Source organism: Vicugna pacos, chromosome 4, assembly GCF_048564905.1.
Source record: "Vicugna pacos chromosome 4, VicPac4, whole genome shotgun sequence".
Taxonomy (NCBI): Eukaryota; Metazoa; Chordata; class Mammalia; order Artiodactyla; family Camelidae; genus Vicugna; species Vicugna pacos.
The window spans coordinates 67,876,213-67,896,815 of NC_132990.1; the positions used below are offsets into that span (position 1 = coordinate 67,876,213).

General features: G+C 35.6%; 1 protein-coding gene and 1 long non-coding RNA gene across 6 annotated transcripts in view; one reads left to right on the forward strand and one right to left on the reverse strand.

The window, feature by feature from the left end:
* LOC102538596 (N-acetyllactosaminide alpha-1,3-galactosyltransferase-like 1) overlaps positions 1 to 16,372 on the reverse strand; it is a 42,985-nt gene extending 26,613 nt beyond the window's left edge. For 3 of the 5 annotated variants that reach the window (XR_012072248.1, XR_012072247.1, XM_072960038.1), the window contains exons 1-5: positions 16,183 to 16,372; positions 15,381 to 15,469; positions 14,249 to 14,281; positions 11,603 to 11,656; positions 947 to 1,084 (exon numbers count right to left, since the gene is read on the reverse strand). Coding sequence is in view for 3 of the 5 variants with exons in the window: in XM_072960038.1 (XP_072816139.1) it covers positions 947 to 1,084; positions 11,603 to 11,656; positions 14,249 to 14,281; positions 15,381 to 15,463 (308 nt within the window). In the remaining 2 variants the exon portion in view is untranslated. Of the gene's footprint in view, positions 1 to 946; positions 1,085 to 11,602; positions 11,657 to 14,248; positions 14,282 to 15,094; positions 15,154 to 15,380; positions 15,470 to 16,182 lie in introns of those variants that run through there. The other 2 variants (XM_072960039.1, XM_072960040.1) reach the window with 2 other exon arrangements.
* The window catches only part of LOC140696154 (uncharacterized), a 99,267-nt gene that overhangs the window by 50,251 nt on the left and 28,413 nt on the right, over positions 1 to 20,603 (forward strand). The gene's annotated exons all lie outside the window — the stretch shown is intronic.

Genomic DNA, 20,603 nt, shown 5'->3' on the forward strand with positions numbered 1-20,603 from the left:
AGTCAGCACTTGCTTCATAAAAATGATTTGGGAAGTATTCTGTCCTCTTCTCCTTTCTGGAAGAGGTTGTATAGAATTGATGTTAATTCTTCTTTAAATATTTGGTAGAATTTGCCAATGAAACCATCTGGACCTGGAGACTTTGGGAGTTTTTAAAATTATGAATTCTACTTCCTCAATAGCTATTGGGCTATTCAAATGATCCATATCATGTTGGGTGAGTTGTGGTTGTTTGTGCCTTCAAGGTCCATTTCATCTAAGTTGTCAAATGTGTGTGTGTAGAGTGCTTTATAGTGTTTCCTGATTGTCCTTTTGAAGTCTGCAAAGTCTGAGGTGATATATCCTGTTTCTTTCCTGACACTGGTAATTTGTGTTTTTTCTTTACCAGTCTTCCTGGATGATTATGGATTTTATTGATTTTTTTCAAAGAGCCAGCTTTTTGTTTCATTGATTTTCCTCTATTGTTTTTCTGTTTTCTTATTTTAAAAACAACTTTATTGTGGTATAATTCCTGTGCAGTAAACTACACGTATTTCAGACATACAATTTGATGAATTTTAATAGCTGTATACACCTATGAAACCACAGCTACAATCAAGATACCTAACATTTTTATCACTCCCCAAGAGGTGCAAATTTCGAACTCCCAGTTTATCCCTTGCCACCCTCTTTACCCCTGGTAACTGTAAGTCTGTTCTCTGTGTCTGTGCATCTGTTTCTGTTTTGTAAATAAGTTCTTTTGTGGCCTTTTTTTTAGAATCCACATATATTGCTTTTCTGTTTTCAATGTCATGATTTCTATTTTCATCTTTATTATTTCCTTACTTTTGCTTTCTTTGGTTTTATTTTGCTCTACTTTTTCTGGATTCTTGAGGTGGGGTTATTGATAACCTTCCATTTTCTACAACAGAAGGGCTAAATGTAAAGGACATTTGGCATTACTTACCTTCCCACAGAAAACACAGTCAACCCCACAGTAATTTTATGACTTGTATAATAGTCTTCCAACACTACTTCATTGTAAGTGCCATGCCACACAATTGGAGCTGACCAATTGGTAGTCATTTTCATGGGCCTTGATGCACTGGAAGGAAGACATAAGATTTATGAACAAAATACCTTTTAATAAAACTGTAGTAGATATTACTAATGTATAAAGCCTAGGCCTGATTGCAGCATTTCCTTACTCCTAACCCAGAGTCTTGATGGTCATGATAAACTAGAGAAACTATTTATCAGAAATGGCTGGATCATTATGAAAGTACATGCACAGATTAGTTATACTGTGATTCCAAGATCTTTGAGGATACATAGTTGAAATGCCAGCCAAAGTATAAAGTAACAAGTTCTCTTATATTTGGACAAAACCTATTGCCTTAGGCTTTTGGACACTGATTATTTTCAGAGGCCTTATTTTGAAAAATGAACCTCCCAGTTTTCATAATCTGAAATGCTGCCAATGTTAATATTACTGCACTGTGTCAGAATCAGCTTTGTCAGAACTTTGGAAGATAGCCAAAGAGGTTCAGAGCAACTAAGCAAAAACTATCTCAAAAAAAAAAAAAAAAAAAAGGAAGAAAAGACTAAACATGGTAGGAGTAAGAAAGCTCTGTTGTATTTTAACTTAGCCTTACACCAACTCCCTCCCCAGTATAGCAGTGGAATTGAAAACAGCAAGCCATGTTCTCAGTGTTGGTATCTGATTCTGGAGGAAGAAGAGTGGATCTAATTCCCAAGGAATTGTGCTTGTCTGGTTTGATCTACCTGAGAGTTCCTTGAAGGACCAACTCATAATGCTTTTACTTAACTCAGAACTCTCTCAGAATGGAAAAGTGGCTAAATAGAGAGTGTTCCTTGAAAACATATTTAAAAAGAACAAGCCCCTGCCACCTGGGTTAAAAGATTAAGTTGGAATAAACCCTAGATATGCTGAAAGCCTGGGGAGGAATCATTTGGAAGACAGTTCTTTGAAAAGTAAGGGCTTTGACAAGATCTCATGTGTAACAGGAAACTGAGAATCCATGCACATGTTCAGGGCAGAGTGCATGTTCAGAAAGATCTGTGGATACCCTAGGTTTTCACCTCTGGCTGGTATTTAGGCTCAAGGCACACAGGAAGTGAAGGCTAAGGCAGAGTTGTAAACAGCTGGGTTGTGTTGAAGGAGGGCCCAAACACAGAACCAATCTTCAAAGACTGTGTTTTTTCTTTTTCTCTTTGTTTTCTTTTATTTTCCTTTCTCTTTCCTCTTCTCTTCTCCTCCTCCTCCTTATGCCCTCCAACACCTCCCTCTCTCTTAGGCTCTCAGCACTTAAGGAAATCTCTGTCTAACTGCTAGCTGACCACAAGCTAAAGGTACAGAGACTTCTAAAACCAAACAAGATGAAGAATACAGTCTTTAAAAAGAGGTTCAGAAAATCCACTAAGCAAACAAACAACCATAAGCAACAGCAAATAACAACAAACTCTGAGGAGGCAAAAGTATCTGATCTCCAGAGAGATTATATTATAATATTCAAATTGTTTAGTTTTTAACCAAAAATTAAGAGTTATGCAGGATGGGGGGAGGGTATAGCTCAGTGGTAAAGTGCATGCCTAGCATGCACGAAGTCCTGGGTTCAATTCCTAGTACCTCTGTTAAAAAAATATATATATTTTTTATATATATATACCTAAAATTACCTCCCCCCCATTAAAAAATAAATTAAAAAAATAAAAAAGAGTTATGCAAAGAAAGAAGAGTGTATGATCCATTCACAGGAAAAAAATTAATAAAAACTGTCCATACATTGAGCTTTTCTAGAAAGATTTTAAATCAACAGTTTATACTGTATAGCACAGGGAAATATACACAAGATCTTATGGTAGCTCACAGAGAAAAAAAGGTGACAATGAATATGTATATGTTCATGTATAACTGAAAAATTGTGCTCTACGCTGGAATTTGATACAACATTGTAAAATGATTATAAATCAATAAAAAATGTTAAAAAAAAAAAACAATTTAAAATAGCCTTAAAGGGCCAAAGGAAACCATGGACAAAGAACTAAAGGAAAGTAGGAGAACAATGTCTCATGAGAGAATATCAATAAAGAGATAGAAATTATAAAAACAAACCAAATAGAAATTCTGGAGCTGAGAAGTATATAGCTGAAATGAAAAATCTCACTTTGGGGTTCAACAGCAGATTTGAGCAGGCAAAAGAAAGAATTTGATATACATAGAACACTTTACCCAACAACAGACTACATATTTTTCTGAAATACAAATGGAACATTCTCCACAAAAGATCATATGTTATGCCACAAAACAAATCCCAATAAACTTAAAATGTTGGAAACATACAAACCATCTTTTCCATTGACAATGGAATGAAATTAGAAATCTATAACAGAAATAGATCTGGAGCATTTACAAATATCTGGAAATTAAACAACACACTCAAACAACCAATGTGCCAGAGAAAAAAATCATAAGGGAAATTATAAAATACATTTAGATGAATAAAAATGAAAATACAACATGCCAAAACTTATGGGAGGCAGTGAAAATCAGCACTCAGAAGGAAATCTAAACATCTATATTTAAAAAGAAGAAAGATCTCATGTCAATAACCTAATCTTCTACCTTAAGGAACTAGGAAAAAAAAAGGTCAGACTAAACCCAAAACAAGCAGAAAGAAGAAATAATAAGGTTTGGAGCAGAGACAACTGAATACAGAAAAAGAAAAATGATAGATTCAATGAAACCAGAAGTTGGCTCTCTGTAGAGGTCAGTGACATTGACAAACCTTTAACTAGACTGACCAAGAAAAAAAAACAGAGCAGAGTCCAATTACTAAAATCAAGAATGGAAATCGGGACATTACTATAGATCGTACAGGCATATAAAGGATTATAATAGAATACTATGAACAACTATACACCATGTAACCTAGATGAAATGGCCAAATTCCTAGAAACACAAACTACCAAAACTGGTTCAGGAAGAACTAGAAAATCTTAACAGACCTATAACAAGTAAAGAGATTGAATGGATAATCAAAAATCTCCTAACAAAGAAAGCCCAGGACCAGATGGGTTCACTGGTGAATGCTACCAAGCACTTGAATTAACACCAATTATTCTCAAAGTCTTTCAAAGAAATAGAAACCTTTTTTTTATAACATTTTTTATGATTTATAGAAAACTTTCTAACTCATTCTGTGAGGCCAGCATTACTCTGCTACCAAAACCAGACAAAGGCATCTCAAGAAAAGAAAACTCAGACCAATATCCATTATGAATATAGATGTACAAATCTTCAACAAAATATTAGCAAACGAATCCAGCAGCATATTAAAATCCCACCATGACCAAGTGGGATTTTTTCCCAGGAATGCAAGGCTGGTTCAACATACAAATATTAAATCATTGTGAAACACTGGATTAATAAAATGAAAGGAAAAAACACATGAACATTTTTACTTATGCAGAAAAGGCATTTGACAATAAAAGTCACACTCTTTCACAATAAAAATACCCAGCAAACTAGGAATAGAAAGGAACTTCCTCAACATGATAAAGGTTATCTATGTAAAACCCATAGTTGACATCATATTTATTGTTGAAAGACTGAAAGCTTTCCCCGTAAAATCAGGAATAAGACAAGGATGTCTGTTTTATCCACTTCATTCAACATTGTACTGGAAGTTTAGCTAGAGCAATTAGGCGAGAAAAAGAAATAAAAGACATCCAATTTGGAAAGGATGAAAACTAAATACTAGCAGAGAAAATTCTAACTATCTCTGCTAGCAGAGAAAATTCTAAGAAATCTATAAAAATTCTATTAGAACTAGTAAATGTTGTGGGATACAAGATCAACAAGCAGAAATCATTTGTGTTTCCACACACTAGAAATGAACAATCTGAAAATGAAATTAAGAAAACAATTTTATTTATAACATCAAAAAAGAATAAAATGTTTAGGAATAAGTGTAACCAAGTTTGTGCAAGACTTGCACAATGAAATGTATAAAACATTGCCGAAAGAGATTAAAGAAGGCCATATGAATGGAAAGACATCCAGGGCTTATGGATTGGAAGGCTTAATATTGTTAAGATGGCAATACATTGAAAAGTGATCTATAGATTCAGTGTAATCCTTACCTGTAGAGGGGTTAAATAATGTCCCTCCCAAATTAAAGTCCACTTGGAATATCAGAATGTTACCTTATTTAGAAATAGCATCTTGCAGATGGAATTAATTATCTTGAGGTCATTCCGAATTCAGTTGGGCCCTAAATTTTATGACGGGTGTCTTTATAGGAAGATAAAAGGATACATAGAGGAGAGACACAGAGAAGAAAGTCAATGTGAAGACTAAAGCAGAGATTGGAGGATTCTTCCCTAGAGCTTTCAAGGGAGGCATGACCCTACTGACACCTTGATTTTGGATTTTTGCATTCCAGGACTGTGATAAAATGAATTTCTCCTGTTTTAAGCCACCCACTTTGTGGTGGTTTGTTATGGCCGCCCTAGGAAATGAATGCACTATCAATTTTCCAACTGCCTTTTTTTTTTTTTGCAGAAATAGACAAGTTGAGCCTAAAATTCATAAGAGATAGACGGATTTCAAAATTGTAGAACAGATAAATAAGATTATACTGTATAGCACAGGGAAATATACACAAGATCTTATGGTAGCTCACAGAGAAAAAAATATGTGACAATGAATATATATATATATTCATGTATAACCGAAAAATTGTGCTCTACACTGGAATTTGACACAACATTGTAAAATGATTATAAATCAATAAAAAATGTTAAAGGTGAAAAGAAAATTCATAAGGATTTGAGGGACCCCAAATAGCCAAAACAATCTTAAAAAAGAACAAAGTTGGAGGACTCACACTTCTTGATTTCAAAATTTACTACAAAGATACAGTAATCAAAACAGTATAGTATTGGCATAAAGATAAATGCATAAATCAATAGAAATGAGTCTGTAATAAACCTGTACAACTATGATCAATTAATTTTAAATACAGGTTAGAAAGAAAACTACAGTAAACTTAGAAGAAAACTACAGTAAATTTTCATGATCTTGGATTTGGCAGTGGTTTCTTAGATATGACACCAAAAGCACAGGCATCCGAAGAGAAAAAAATAGATAAATTGGACTTCATCAAAATACAGAACTTTGTGCATCTAAGAACACTAACAAGAAAGTGCAAAGACAACCTACAGAATGGGAAAAATATTTGCAAATAATATATCTTGTAAGAGTCTAGTGTCTGGACTATATAAAGAACTCTTAAAGTGCAACAACAAAAAGACCAACAACCCATCAGGCAAGAGAGAGAAATAAAAGGGATCCAAATTGGAAAAGAAGAGGTAAAAGTGTCACTATATGCTGATGACATGTTACTATATATAGAAAACCCTAAAAGCTCCACACAAAAACTACTAGAGCTGATTGAAGAATTCAGCAAGGTAGCAGGTTACAAGATTAACGTTCAAAAATCAGTTGCATTTATTTACACTAACGATGAAAGAACAGAAAAAGAAAGCAAAGAAATAATCCCCTTTAAAATAGCACCGAAAGTAATAAAATATCTGGGAATAAATCTAACCAAGGAGGTGAAAGAATTATACCCAGAAAACTTTAAACCATTGATGAAGGAAATTAAAGAAGACTTTAAAAAATGGAAAGATATCTCATGCTCTTGGATTGGAAGAATCAATATTGTTAAAATGGTCACACTGCCCAAGGCAATCTACAGATTTAATGCAATCCCTATCAAATTACCCAGGACATATTTCACAGAACTAGAACAAATCATAATAAAATTTATACAGAACCATCAAAGACCTAGAATTGCGAAAATATTACTAAAGAGAAAGAAAGAGGCTGGAGGAATAACTCTCCCAGACTTCAGACAATACTATAGAGCTAGAGTCATCAAGACAGCATGGTATTGGTACAAAAACAGACATACAGACCAATGGAACAGAATAGAGAACCCTCCTACACTGCTGGTGGGAATGCAGTTTGGTACAGCCACTGTAGAAAACAGTATGGAGATTCCTCAAAAAACTAGGAATAGACTTACCATATGACCCAGGAATCCTGCTCCTGGGCTTATATCCAGAAGGAACCCCACTTCAGGATGACACCTGCACCCCAATGTTCATAGCAGCATTGTTTACAATAGCCAAGACATGGAAACAGCCTAAATGTCCATCAACAGATGACTGGATAAAGAATAAGTGGTATATTTATACAATGGAATACTACTCAGCCATAAAACCCGACAACATCCATTTGCAGCAACATGGATGCTCCTGGAGAATGTCATTCTAAGTGAAGTAAGCCAGAAAGAGAAAGAAAAATACCATATGCGATCACTCATATGTGGAATCTAAAAAACAAACAAACAAACAAAGCATAAATACAGAACAGAAATAGACTCATAGACATAGAATACAGACTTGTGGTTGCCAAGGGGGTGGGGGGTGGGAAGAGACAGACTGGGATTTCAAAATTGTAGAATAGATAAACAAGATTATACCGTATAGCACAGGGAAATATATACAAGATCTTATGGTAGCTCACAGAGAAAGGAATGTGACAATGAATATATAGATATGTTCATGTATAATTGAAAAATTGTGCTCTACACTGGAATTTGACACAACATTATAAATTGATTATAAATCAATAAAAAATGTTAAAAAAAGACAAACAACCCAATTTAAAAATGAACAAAAAATTTGAATAGACATTTCTGTCCATATGCAAATAGCTAGTAAGCACATGAAAAGATGCTCAACATCATTAATCATTAGAGAAATGCAAATCAGAACTATAATGAGATATTTCACAAACTAGGATGGCCATAATATAAACAAAAACACCCCCCCAAAACCCCAAAACATAAAATAACAGGTGTTGGATAAAATGTGATGAAATTGGAACACCCATACCTTGTAGAAATGTAAAATGGTGCAGCTGCCATGGAAGCATTTGGTGTTTTCTCAAAGAGTTCACATAGAATTACCCTGTGATCCATAATTCCACTTACAGATATATACCCATATTAAAGACATGATTTCAGATTAAAACTTGGACATGAATGTTCATAGCACCGTTACTCAGAATAGCCAAAAAGTGGAAACAACCTAATGTCCATTAACTAATGAATGGATATTTAGTATGTCCATACAATGGAATATTATTCAACTATAAAAAGGAGTGAAGTACTAATATATGCTACAACATAGATGAACCTTGAAAACATGCAAAGTAAGAGAAGACAGACATTTAAAAAAACCCACGTATTATTCTCCAACCATATGAAATGTCCAAAATAGGTAAATCCAGAGTCAGGAAGCAGATTAGTTTATCAGGGACTAGGGAGAAGGGAATGAGAAGTTACTCCTTAATGGGTACAAGGTTTCGTTTTGGTGTGATGAAAATATTCTGGAATTAGATAATGGTGATAGTTGCACAACTAAAAGCCACTGGATTGTACATTTTTAAGTGGCTGAAACAGTGAAAATTTTGCATTATGTGAATTCAAATCATAAAAAAAGAAAGCTTATCCAACGAGGAGGGTGTTGGGGAGGGGAAGAGATAAGAACTGGCATTTTACAAAAGTGAATGTCCATGTGGCCAATATTCATATGAAAAGGTGTTAAACCTTAATGGTCATCAAGAGGAAAAAATGAAAAATGCAATGGGAATTGAAGTGCAGTTGGAAGAAAAGGATTGTATTAGCTGTTTCAGAACCTGTTATAGACTGAATTGTCTCCCCCAAATTCATGTTTGAAGCCCTAATTCCCAGTGAGACTATTTGGAGATGGGGCCTTTAGAGAGGCAATGAAGTTTAAATGAGATCATAAGGATGGGGCCCCAATCCAATAGGACTGGTGTCCTCATAAGAAGAGGAAGAGACACCATGGACGTGTGCACAGAGAAAAAGCCACGTGAGGACACAGCAAGAAGACAGCCATCTGCAAGCTGAGAGGAGAACCCTCAAGAGAAGCCAAACTTGCCAACACCTTGATCTTTGACTTCCAGTTTTCAGAAGTGGGAGAAAACGAATTACTGTTGTTTAAGCCAAAAAAAAAAAAAAAGGCAATGGGACTTGAACTTTATCAGTAACCTATTTCGAATCTGTTTAAATGCCTATATCATTTTCTCCTTTGTTCAACTGTTGTGGTTGATTATCACCTTGAATTATGAGAGTATGCCTGTCTTGTTAGTGGGATGCTGTGTCAGTTATTAAGCTATTATCTTTCATAACTAACCCCCCCCCACTCTGCTTTATTATGTTGAGCTGGGGCTCTGCAAACCACATTTCCCCTTTGCCAGTGGGCATCTTGTTAGGCTCTGCTAATAAAGGGCATTAGAGGAAAATTACAAGACTGAGGAAAGAAGGAACTTGCTCCTTCCTGTTTCCTGTGAGCTTCTTGTTTACATCCTGTTCCTGCAAGTCCCTTTCCAGCAATTCATCTGCACCACAGCAATAGCAATTCCTTTCCCAAGCAGTGGTTGAATCCAGCTTTCAGTTCTTCCAGCACTTGCAAAAGCAGTCTCACTGTGCCTCTCCTTAGAGGGCTGGTTCCCTGCCCCAATGGGCCTCCCCAGAGCTCAGAGGCAGTAGTGCCAGCTGAGCAGAATTGGTGTTTTTTCTCTAAATTTTTAAGGTTTGATGATTCCAGATGCTTCCTTTTGTTTCTTCAGCCCTAGGGAAAATAGTCACTTTTTATTGTTGTTCCCTCTGTGACACCTTAGAGTTCTCTTTTCAGTCTTTCAAACCTCGTTAACAACTTTGTATTAGTCAACAATTCTTTATATTAAATTCTCTGTTTAAATAATTGGTATGCTTTCTCTGTCCTGATTAGATCTGACAAATGCCATGATATTATGGGAAGATGAGTCATGGTCCATTATCCAATTGTGATCTTAACTAGACATCTTTCAAAGTTTTAATTGAGAGAAGTGCTCAGAAAAACATAGAACACTCTGACATAAATTGCAGCAATGTTTTTTGATCCATCTCCTAGAGTAATAGAAATAAAAACAAAAATAAGCAAATGAGACCTAATTAAACTAAAAAGCTTTTGCACAGCAAAGGAATCCATAAACAAAACAAAAGGCAACCTATGGAATGGGAGAAAATATTTACAAATGATTTTTGGCAACTGACAAGGGATTAATTTTCAAAATATACAAAAGCTCACACAGCTTAATATTAAAAAACAACCTAATCAAAAAATGGGCAGAAGACCTAAAAAGACATTTCTCCGAAGAAGACATACAGACGGCCACCAGGCACATGAAAAGATGCTCAACATTGCTGTTAGAGAAATGCAAATCAAAACTACGAGGTATCACCTCACACTGGTCAGAATGGCTATCATTAAAAAGTCTACAAACAGTAAATGCTGGAGAGGGTGTGGAGGAAAACGAAGCCTCCAACAATGTTGATGGGAATGTAAATTGGTGCCACTGGAGAACACAATTGAGGTTCCTTAAAAAACTAAAAATAGTTACCATATGATCCAGCAGTCCCACTCCTGGGCATATATCTGGAGAAAACTCTTAACTTGAAAAGATAAATGCACGCCAATATTCATAGCAACACTATTTATAATAGCCTAAATGTCCATATACAGATGAATGAATAAAGAAGTTGTGGTATATATTTACAATGAAATACTACTCAATCATTAAAAAGAATAAAGTAATACCATTTGCAGCAACATGGATGGACCTAGAGATTATCATATTAAGTGAAGTAAGTCAGGCAGAGAAAGAAAAATACTGTATGATATTACTTATATGTAAAATCTAAGAAAATGATACAAATGAACTTATTTACAAACCAGAAATAGACTCACAGACATAGAAGACAAACTGTGGTTACCAAAGGGGAATGGGGTGGTGGAGGAGGGATAAATTAGGAGTTTGAGATTAACATATACACACTACTATATGTAAAAATAAATAAAAAACAAAGACCCACTGTATAGCATTTGGAACTATTTTCAATATCTTGTAATAATCTATAATGAAAAAGAATCTGAAAAAGAATACATATGTATATGTATAACTGAATCACTTTGCTGTATACTGAAACTTACACAACATTGTAAATCAACTATACTTCAATTAAAAAAAGAGAGAGAGAGAAGTCCTCAAGATGAAAGATAGGTGGGTAGGGTGAGAAGGTGGAGGCAAAGAGGCCAGAGGAAAGCTGTCTTGTTAAAGCATGAAGTGCATAGATAGCCCATCTGTCTGATTTGGGCTTTGGTTCTCTCATTGGTGAAATGTGGAGAATCGACCAACTGATCTCAAGTTTACTGTTACACTTTTGACCTTCCATCATTCTAGGACCTTTTGAGTTTCTATCATCTAAATTCTCGTTCGTGGAGGATGTAGATCCTAATGTCCATTCACAGGGTCTTGGCTACTGCTTATTTTTAAAATGCAATCAGAGATCCATCTGCTCTCAAACATCTGGAATGCCAGTCATGGTATTGTTGCCATCTGGTAACTTCTATTTAGCAATCTATGGATTAATCTCACATGTGTTAGATTTGGAATACTTACTTGGGCAAAAACCAGTCTGATAGCTTTAATTCTTCTGTTTGAGTATTCACAGACCTATCAGGAAAAATAATGCAAAGAGTTACATTGTATCTACTAGGGTTTGAGATAAATGAATGCCTATCAAGTCATGAGCTATGTTCTCAGATATAAAATGCAAAATAAGCATGAAGTGGTCAGAAAAATAATAATGAACTTTGATGGTGGTGGCGTGGAAAAATCATGATTTCCAAACTCAACTGAATTCTCTGTGCTTCCCAGAAGCTTTTATGTGTTTCCATAGCTCTCACTCTCATCTTCTAACTCAGAGAAAAAAGCAGCCATCAGATGAAAGCTCCCTCAGCTTTGTGCCGTCTCACCTCCAAATTTACCTATAGTACTGAGTATTTTTTCTTTCTATCACAATGAAAATATATTCCTACTTTTCCATCTATGGTTGGCTATGGTTTCCATCTATCTGCTCATCAGCCATGATTTGATAATTAGTCTCAGAAGGGTTTTTCTTAGGCCTTCTGTTTGATCAATGGATCTGTTTGATCTTCTGGGCATTTTCCTGTGGCTTCAAATTCTTATGTATAACTAATACTTCTCCCTTGAGTTTAAGACTTGTCTCTCCAGCTGTGTCCTGAAGTTTTCTACTTGAATTTTGCACAGACACTACAGAATGAAGACGTTTAACGTTAAAGTCATCACCTCTTCCCCAAAATAGGTCCTCTTCATATGTTGCCTTAATGAACTCTTTGGATCTCCTTGGATAGGCAAGGCAGAAATAGGAGAGTCATCCTACACTCAGAGCACTTCCTAAATCTCAACATCGAAACCATCATTAAACCCTGCTGGTTTTACCTCCAAAACATCTCTCAAATCCATCCCCTATCTCCATTCCCTGCCACCATATGACTTCATCATCTCTTGTGTCGGCTACTGCAATAGCTGCCTTATAATTGGCCTCGCTGTACACTTTTTAAAAAGACTTTGTAGTCTGAAAAAGTTCAAAGGTACAAAAATGTAAAGAGCACAATATAACGACCCCTCATATTTTCATTGCCCCTTTTCAACTCATTCTCCATATTTCCACTCTGCTTCCAGTAGCATGTTTCTGAAGCTCCTGTGCTACCATGTCATTATTCTGTTTAACAGTGTCCAGTGACCTCCCATTGTCATTTCTTATATGGTCATGATATTCTACATGATCTGGCCCTTCACACTGTTCCAGCCACCTCTCCTATCTAGCCCCACACCTACAGTTTTCCAGGCTCGCTGACCTTTTGTTATTTCCGTAAACATGCCACAGCTTTCATCAGTTAATTCCCACATAGTCTTTAGGTCTCATTTCAAATATCCCTTCCTAAAGGGGAGTGTTCCCTAACCTGCTAGATGAGGTTAATAGCTAATACTTATTGAATACTTTCATAAGTGCTATCTAATTTAATCCACCCCTGTGAGATAAACTGAGGTACAGAGAGCTTTTATTATCTTGTCCCCAGTCACACATTAGGTGGAAAGACAAGCAGCTGTGCCTGAGTCCTTCCTCTTCTTCTTTGCTAACTACTCTGATAGCACCCTGGCTAGGACACCCTTGGAGAGCTGATTCTGGGTTGAGTTAATGAGGGGACGAGGCAGCTATGGAGCTGAGTTGTATGTCATGAGGCTGTCTTTGTGCCTGTGCACATGGAAAACAGTGACTGCAATATCCGTGTGCGACTGAGATGTGATATTCTACCCGGGCACCCACTTCCATCGACAGTGACGCCTGGGATGATGAGTATTGCTATGCGAAGGCTGTAGAGTCCTGATGCTAAGAACTAATATTAATAATAGAGACAATGATTGTTAGGTTGTATTGCTTTGAGTACATTTTGCTAGAAAACATTTCAGTCCATTCTTTCTCCCAGCATCTGCTGCAGCAGACTTACCTTGAATGTTCCCACTTTTGCCTAGAAGTTTTTCTGCCCTCTTCAGGTGATTGACAGTTCCAATGCCCTGCTAGCCAGGGCTATATATATGGGGAACATACTCTGCCTGGTACATGAAAACCTTCTGACTCTATTATTTTCGTGCATAGCACAGCTCACCCACACATGGAATCTTAGTCTTGGTGGGAGTGTTATAAATCATGGAACCACCAGAGAGACAAGGCCCCTGGATACAACAAGCATCAGAAAGGAAAGTTGCTTTCACTTCACTATGTATGTTCCCATGACTATAAGGAGAAGCTGAGGAACATCTTAAGATGATGTTGACTCTCGGATAATCTTTGGAGAAATTTCCTCTCTGCACTCATTTCTCATGGCATGATTTTTGTAGGTGGTATGGGGTTAATACCTGAGAGTCTTTTAGCCAAGACTTGACTCCTGTGTATTTGCCCAAAGCTCTAAAGGATTCAGAGTTCCTGGAGGCTGAGTTCTTGCTTCCATAACATGTTTCCTCTAACCAGGTTTCAGTCTTCTGTCAGAGACTGCACCCTGCCAGTCTGCTTTTTCTTTGACTCCTCTTACTCTGATCTTAAATTAATATCTCCAATGCCTATTTGTAAAATTGCTTCATTTTACCCTGCCTATGGGAACCAAGGACTTACAGGTAGTCCATTGCCCTCCAACTGGTTTTGTCTTCAAAGAACTTATAGCATATTTGTAGTTAGAGACTTACCAGCACTGATATATCCTCTGAAGTTTCTTTGTGCTTAGGATAAGTGAAAAGCGTTACATTAATTTCAAACTTATATAAAGAGTTTCCACATTTAAGATGACTAGAGTTATATATACCCCCATAAACCCATTCATTTTATTACCTAACTTTACTACCTAATATTACCAAATGTTTAATGTTTGCATGAGGTTTTGCATGGAATGTTTGTGTCCCCATCAAATTCACGTGTTGAAGTCCCAGCCCTCAATGTGATAGTTTTAGGAGGTAGGGCCTTTGGGGGGTGATTAGGTCATGAGGATGGAGTCATCATGAATGGGATTGGTTCCCTTAGAAAAGAGATCCCAGAGAGCTCCTTTACTTCTTCTACCATGTGAGGACATAGCTAGATGGTGGCCGTGTGTGAACTAGAACGTGGGTCCTCACCAGACACCAAAACTGCTGGTGCCTTGATCTTGGACTTCCCAGCCTCCAGAACAGTTAGAAATTTGTTGTTCATAAGCCAACCATTCTATAGTATTTTGTTATAAAAGTTCAAATGGACTAAGATATATAGTATGCATCAAGTACAATAAACATGCCAAAAAATCACTACAATTATGACCTTGTATGCTATATATTTTTTTTTAAAAAGTAATTCTTTGTGATACAAATGAAAAAGAAACTTACTTAATAACATTAAAACAATAAAATTTGCCAATTGCCAATGAAGCCTTTCTACTTGTCTCAAATATGTGGAAGGTAAATACTATACGTAGTGACTGAAGTCAGCAACATTAGGAATATTTCTTTAAAAAAAACCCACCTATTTAAAAATGGCAGTTTCTCTATAACATTTGCTAAACTTACACTTCCGTAATTACATGGCAGCTGTCTTGGTAGCTTACATTGCTTCTCCTCACATGTACGAGCCTACAGAAATTACATTTAGCTTTGATCACATTAGAAACAAAGAACTTTTTGCTGAAGGCTATGTTTATGTTGATATATTTGGATATTATTTGGATATAATTGGGTATATTTGGATCAATATATTTGGGTGCTGTTTCATTCAGGGGGCAAGCCTATCACCTTTGTAACATACCAGATCCTTACCAACCTCAAGATAAAATATTCACTAATTTTTAAAAGTTACCTGAGATGATAATACTTTCTATGCAAGGCCCATAGAAACAATAAAAGTAATAAAAATTGAATTGTTATTCTTTTGTGTCTCATCCTTTCCTGGGAGGAAAAAGAAACAGATAACAGATTAAATAAAGCACAATGTACAGAGAGTATGCTGTGTTGAATCCTGCCTCTCCATGTTTTAAACTAGAAGAATTAATAGACCTTGGCTAGGATGTAAGGCACCTCTGGTCCTTGGATATCTTCTGATATGAAAATAGAGTTGAGTCAGTAGACACTGTTTATTTGAGCTAGCTGCCCAGAGACTTAGGACATTATGTAGTCTAAGCTGGCCTTGGTACAAGAGATCTTACAACCTTTGTCTTTTCTAAAGTACAAAGGGCTTTTCCTACAGAAAAGAAAAATACAAATGCCACTTCCAAGCCTAGCTCTCAGAGTGGGTGTCAAAGAAAGAAATCATTATGAAAATACTTACTTGGACTCTAAAGAGTTGTATAGTTATGAAGGAACTCATTATTTTTAGTTAAACAATATTATGAAGTTGATCATTCCAAGAAAGGTGATAGGACTGATAACAGCATAAAATATATACCCCATCTCAAAAGTATTTGAATATAAAATTGATCCAAACCACTGGCTGGAGGTTAAACTGTAATTTTTATATTATTTGTGCATTGACCTTGAAATTTGAGCCATCCAGTTTACAGAATTCCTTTGAGATTCATCTTTCATCTGTGGAATATGAAATTGTCTGCAGAAAAGGAATTGGATGTGGCTAAATTTGGCTGACATTAAGGACAAACTCTTACCTTTTGTTTTACAAAGATCGCATAGGAATTTTATACAGCTTCTTCCTTGGAGATTTAACATTTATGGTTTAGTGGTTTAGGAATTCACGTGGAGAATCTAAAGAGGGTAGACGAGTTTTAGGCAGGACATTTTGAGACTTGAAAAATCGTGAATCAGGTAACCTAGTATTGTTTCTGTGACGCTCTCCAGTTTGTGTGTTTATTATTTCAGTCTTCTGTGATTGATGATGTCATCAGATTCTCTTTTGATGATGAAAGAATTAGACACTTGTAGCCTTAACAGTTCATGTGCCACTAGCTTCTCTTTGTCATTACCAGGGGATTAGATTTTGTCCAATTAAAAAAAAAACATAGAATGACTGAACTTTTTTTTTCTTGGGGATTTTTAAAGCTTTATAATACATTTCTAATTGAAGTATAATTTTCATAAAGTAAAACACATACAATTTAAGTGTACAGTTCATTGGATCTGTAACAAATGCACATGTGTATGTAAAAATCACTTGAAGATCTAAAACATCTCCTTGACGCCAGTAACTTTCCTTGTGCCCCTTGGAGTCACCACCCTCCTCCACCCAGGAAACCAGTGTTCTGATTTCTATTACCATAGCTGAGTTAGTCCTGCTATAGAACTTCATATAAATAGAATTGTACTGGATGCATCCTTTGCATTTGGCTTTTTTCACTCCAAGGTTTTGCAACTCACCCATGTTGTTGTATGTATCTCACACCACACAAAAAGTTAATTCAAAATGAATGATAGATCTAAGCATAAAAGCTAAAGCCACAACCCTTTAGAGAAAAACATAGGAGAAGATCTTTGTAACTTGGGGATAGATAAATAGATAAAATAATCTTTGATGACAAAACAACAACTGAAAAAATGATGAATTATATTTTATTGAAATTAGAAAAGCTTTGGCTCATCAAAAGACACCATTAAGAAAATGAATAAGGAAACCAATACTAGTCACCAATGGTTTACAATTATCTGATATAATATATACCGTACGTGATCCATGCAGGAAATAAAATCCATATCAGTGTTAGAAATTTTCTGTTGACTTCTATTCTTCCTAGAAGAAAAAAAAAAGGTGATGAAGGAGGATAATTAAATTAAATTAGTGCAGAATTAGAATCTGTTTTGAGTCACAGCAGAGTAGATTATACCAGACTAATGCTCCCGTAGATAACAGTCATAAGCTCTGGATGAAATTTAAAGAAAAAGTTAAATAAAACTATTTGAAGGCAAGAGAAAGGGACCAAAAAAAGGCCAGTTCTTGAAAGGAAGGAAAGTGTATTGGGCAAAATTCACATTTATACAGCTTTTCATTTGAGGTTATCCCCCAATTCACACAGAGCTAGGTGGCTAGAACTCACATAGAAAAACTTGAGGAATCAGAGGATGGAGTTGTTAGATGTAAAGGAGACTGAAAATAAGAGAAATCCTAGAAAGAGGGAATACAGAATGGGCTACCCCCAAATTGGCATAGAAACTCAACCCAAAACCTTGGATGACAACTGAACTGTCCATGCATAGGAAAGCTTTCAGTTTCCCCAGGAAATAGCGACATTTGAAAAGCTATAAAAATTGATTAATTTCAGCTGATGCCCCTTTCAGAAGAAATAGGGTTTGGAATTTGGGTCCAGATCAGTTGACTAACTGTTCAAACAAAACCCAGCACTCTACAGAGGAAAATAACAGAATCCAGACTCTCTACCACATGTCATCCATATTGTCAGATATATAGTTTTAAAAGGTTACTAGACATACAGAGAAACAGGAATATGTGATCCACAGTGAAGAGAAATGGACCTCAATATAACTCAGATTTTGGAAGTGGTAAACAAGGACTTTAAAGCAGCTATTATGAAAAATGTTTGAGAATTTAATGGAAAACTTGGTCTAAGTGAATAAACAGATAGGAATTCTCAGCAAAGAAATGGAAGCTATTAAAAATGGCATTCTAGAACTTGAAAAGTATTAAATTTGAAATGAAAATGTTGATGGATGGGCTTAAACACAGGTTGAATGTATAGAAGAAAAGGTCAGTGAAATGAAAGATAGATCAATGTTAGTCATCTTTTGTGAAAAGGAGAAGAAATTAATATCTATTTACATTTAAATTGTAATCAGAAGCCACCTTCACCACCCACATATGGGAGTTTCCACACTCTCATTATGAGAGTTTCTCCAAGTTGGGAGCCTTCTGGAAGAAGGAAAAAGAGGGGCAGAACTAGGGGATGCAGTGCCCTTTGGTTGGACAAATAACGTGGTGAGGCATGAGCAATAATAATGATATTACAAAACCTATTTTAATGCCCATCTACTTTTAGGAAGTGTTTGAGATGGCTTACAATAAAAGTGTGGTTTTAATAAACAGGGAAACAATACAAGAATAAAAAAAAATGAACAAAAGGGAACAGAAACAGAAATACTTATTTAGTCACTCAGGTAGGAATTTTCACATAACTTTGGTCATCCTAGGCACTCCATGAGAATAAAGATTTTACCTTTATTTTCATTTACATTTATAGTAAAGTGCTGATAGAGAGGAATTACTTCTGTTATTTTGCTATTTGTTTCATATATGCCTTTTTTGTCTCTTATTTCCTACATTACTGTCTTCTTTTGTGCTTAGTTGACCCTTTTTTGTTAGTGAAATACTTTAATTCTTTTCTCATTTTCTTTTGTGTGTATTCTTTTTTTTGTTGTTGAGTTATAGTCAGTTTACTATGTTGTGTCAATTTCTGGTGTACTCTTGTGTATATTCTATTGGTAGTTTCTTTGTGGTTATCATGGGGATTACATTTAACATCCCAAAGTATAACACTCAAATTAGAATTTATGCCAGCTTAACTTCAATAGCACACCAAAACTCTATTCTTTACAGCTCTATCTCCACCCCTTGTCATTACTGATGTCATGAAATTACATCTTTGTACATTGTGTGGCTCAAACATTAAACTAATAATTCTTTTAAATGCACTAGCCTCTTAAATTATGTAGAAGGCAAAATTTGGTGTTACAAAGCAAAGTTATAATAATACTAATTTTAGGCCAGTAATTTTTTAAAAAATGTATAAGTCTCTTTAATAAAGTAGAAAACAAAAAGTACAGTTACAAACCATTTTACAATACTACATTTTATAATTGCCCGTATATTTACTTTTATTGAGATCTTTATTTCTCCATATGGATTCAAATAACTGGTATTGTCTTTTCATTTCACCCTGCAAGACTCCCTTCTGGCTTCCAAAGTTTTTAATGAGAAATCTGCCAATAATCTTATTGAGGATCCATTGTATGTGACGAGTCACTTCTCTCTTGCTGCTTTCAAGGTTTTTCTCTTTGTCCTTATCTTTGTCTTTTAAAAGTTTGATTATAATGTGTTTCAGTATGAGTCTCTTCAAGTTCATTTTACTTGGAGTTCATTGAGCTTCTTGGATGTTTATTTTCATGTCTTTCATCAGACTTGGGAAGTTTTCAGGTGTTATTTCTTCAAATATTTTTCTCTCTCCTGTCCTTCTGGGACTCCCGCAATGCATATGTTGCTCAGCCTGATGGTGTCCCATAGGTCTCTTAGGCTCTATTAACTTTTCTTCAGTCTTTTTTCTTTCTGTTCCTCAGACTCAATAATTTCCATTGTCCTATCTTCAAGTTTACTAATCCTTTCTTCTACCTCCTCAAGTATGCCTTTGAATCCCTCTAGTAGATTTTTCATTTTAGTTATTATACTTTTCAACTTCCCAATTTCTTTGGTTTATTTTTAGGTCTTCTGTCTCTTTATTCACATTTCCATTTTGTTCATACATCTTTTTTAAAAACTTTTTCCACATCTTCCTTAACTTCTTTGAGCATCTTTGATGGTTATTTTAAAGTCTTTGCCTAGTATATCTGTCATCAGGTCTTTTTTAGAAATACTGTTTATTTTTTTCCTTTGAATAGGTCATACTTTTCTATTTCTTTGTATGCCTTGTGATTTTTTTGTTGTTGTTGAAAACTGGACATTTGAATCTAATACTGTGGTAACCCTGGAAAGCAGATTATCCTCCTTCCCCTAGGGTTTGCTGTTTTCTGTTATTGTTTTTGTGTATTATTTTTGCTTTTTTGATTCTTGTAGGCTGTGTCTGTGCCAAGAATCAGACTAACATGTAAACTTAAGATCTTTTGAAGTCTTGTCTGAGACTTTCCCTGGACATGCAAGATCACTTACTAATTTTTCCCTTATATGTGTTGTTTTTGAATGTCCTAGTCTTTAATGTCTGTTCCCAAAGGAGGACAAAGAAAAATGAAGGAAGAGGTAAAGGATATTGACCTTTTAAATCCCCTGGAAGTCACTTCAACTGGAGGGGGAGGGGCTTGCAACAATGAGGGAGGGTGCAACAATTGCTTCCTGCCTCTTTGTCTGCACCTCTGT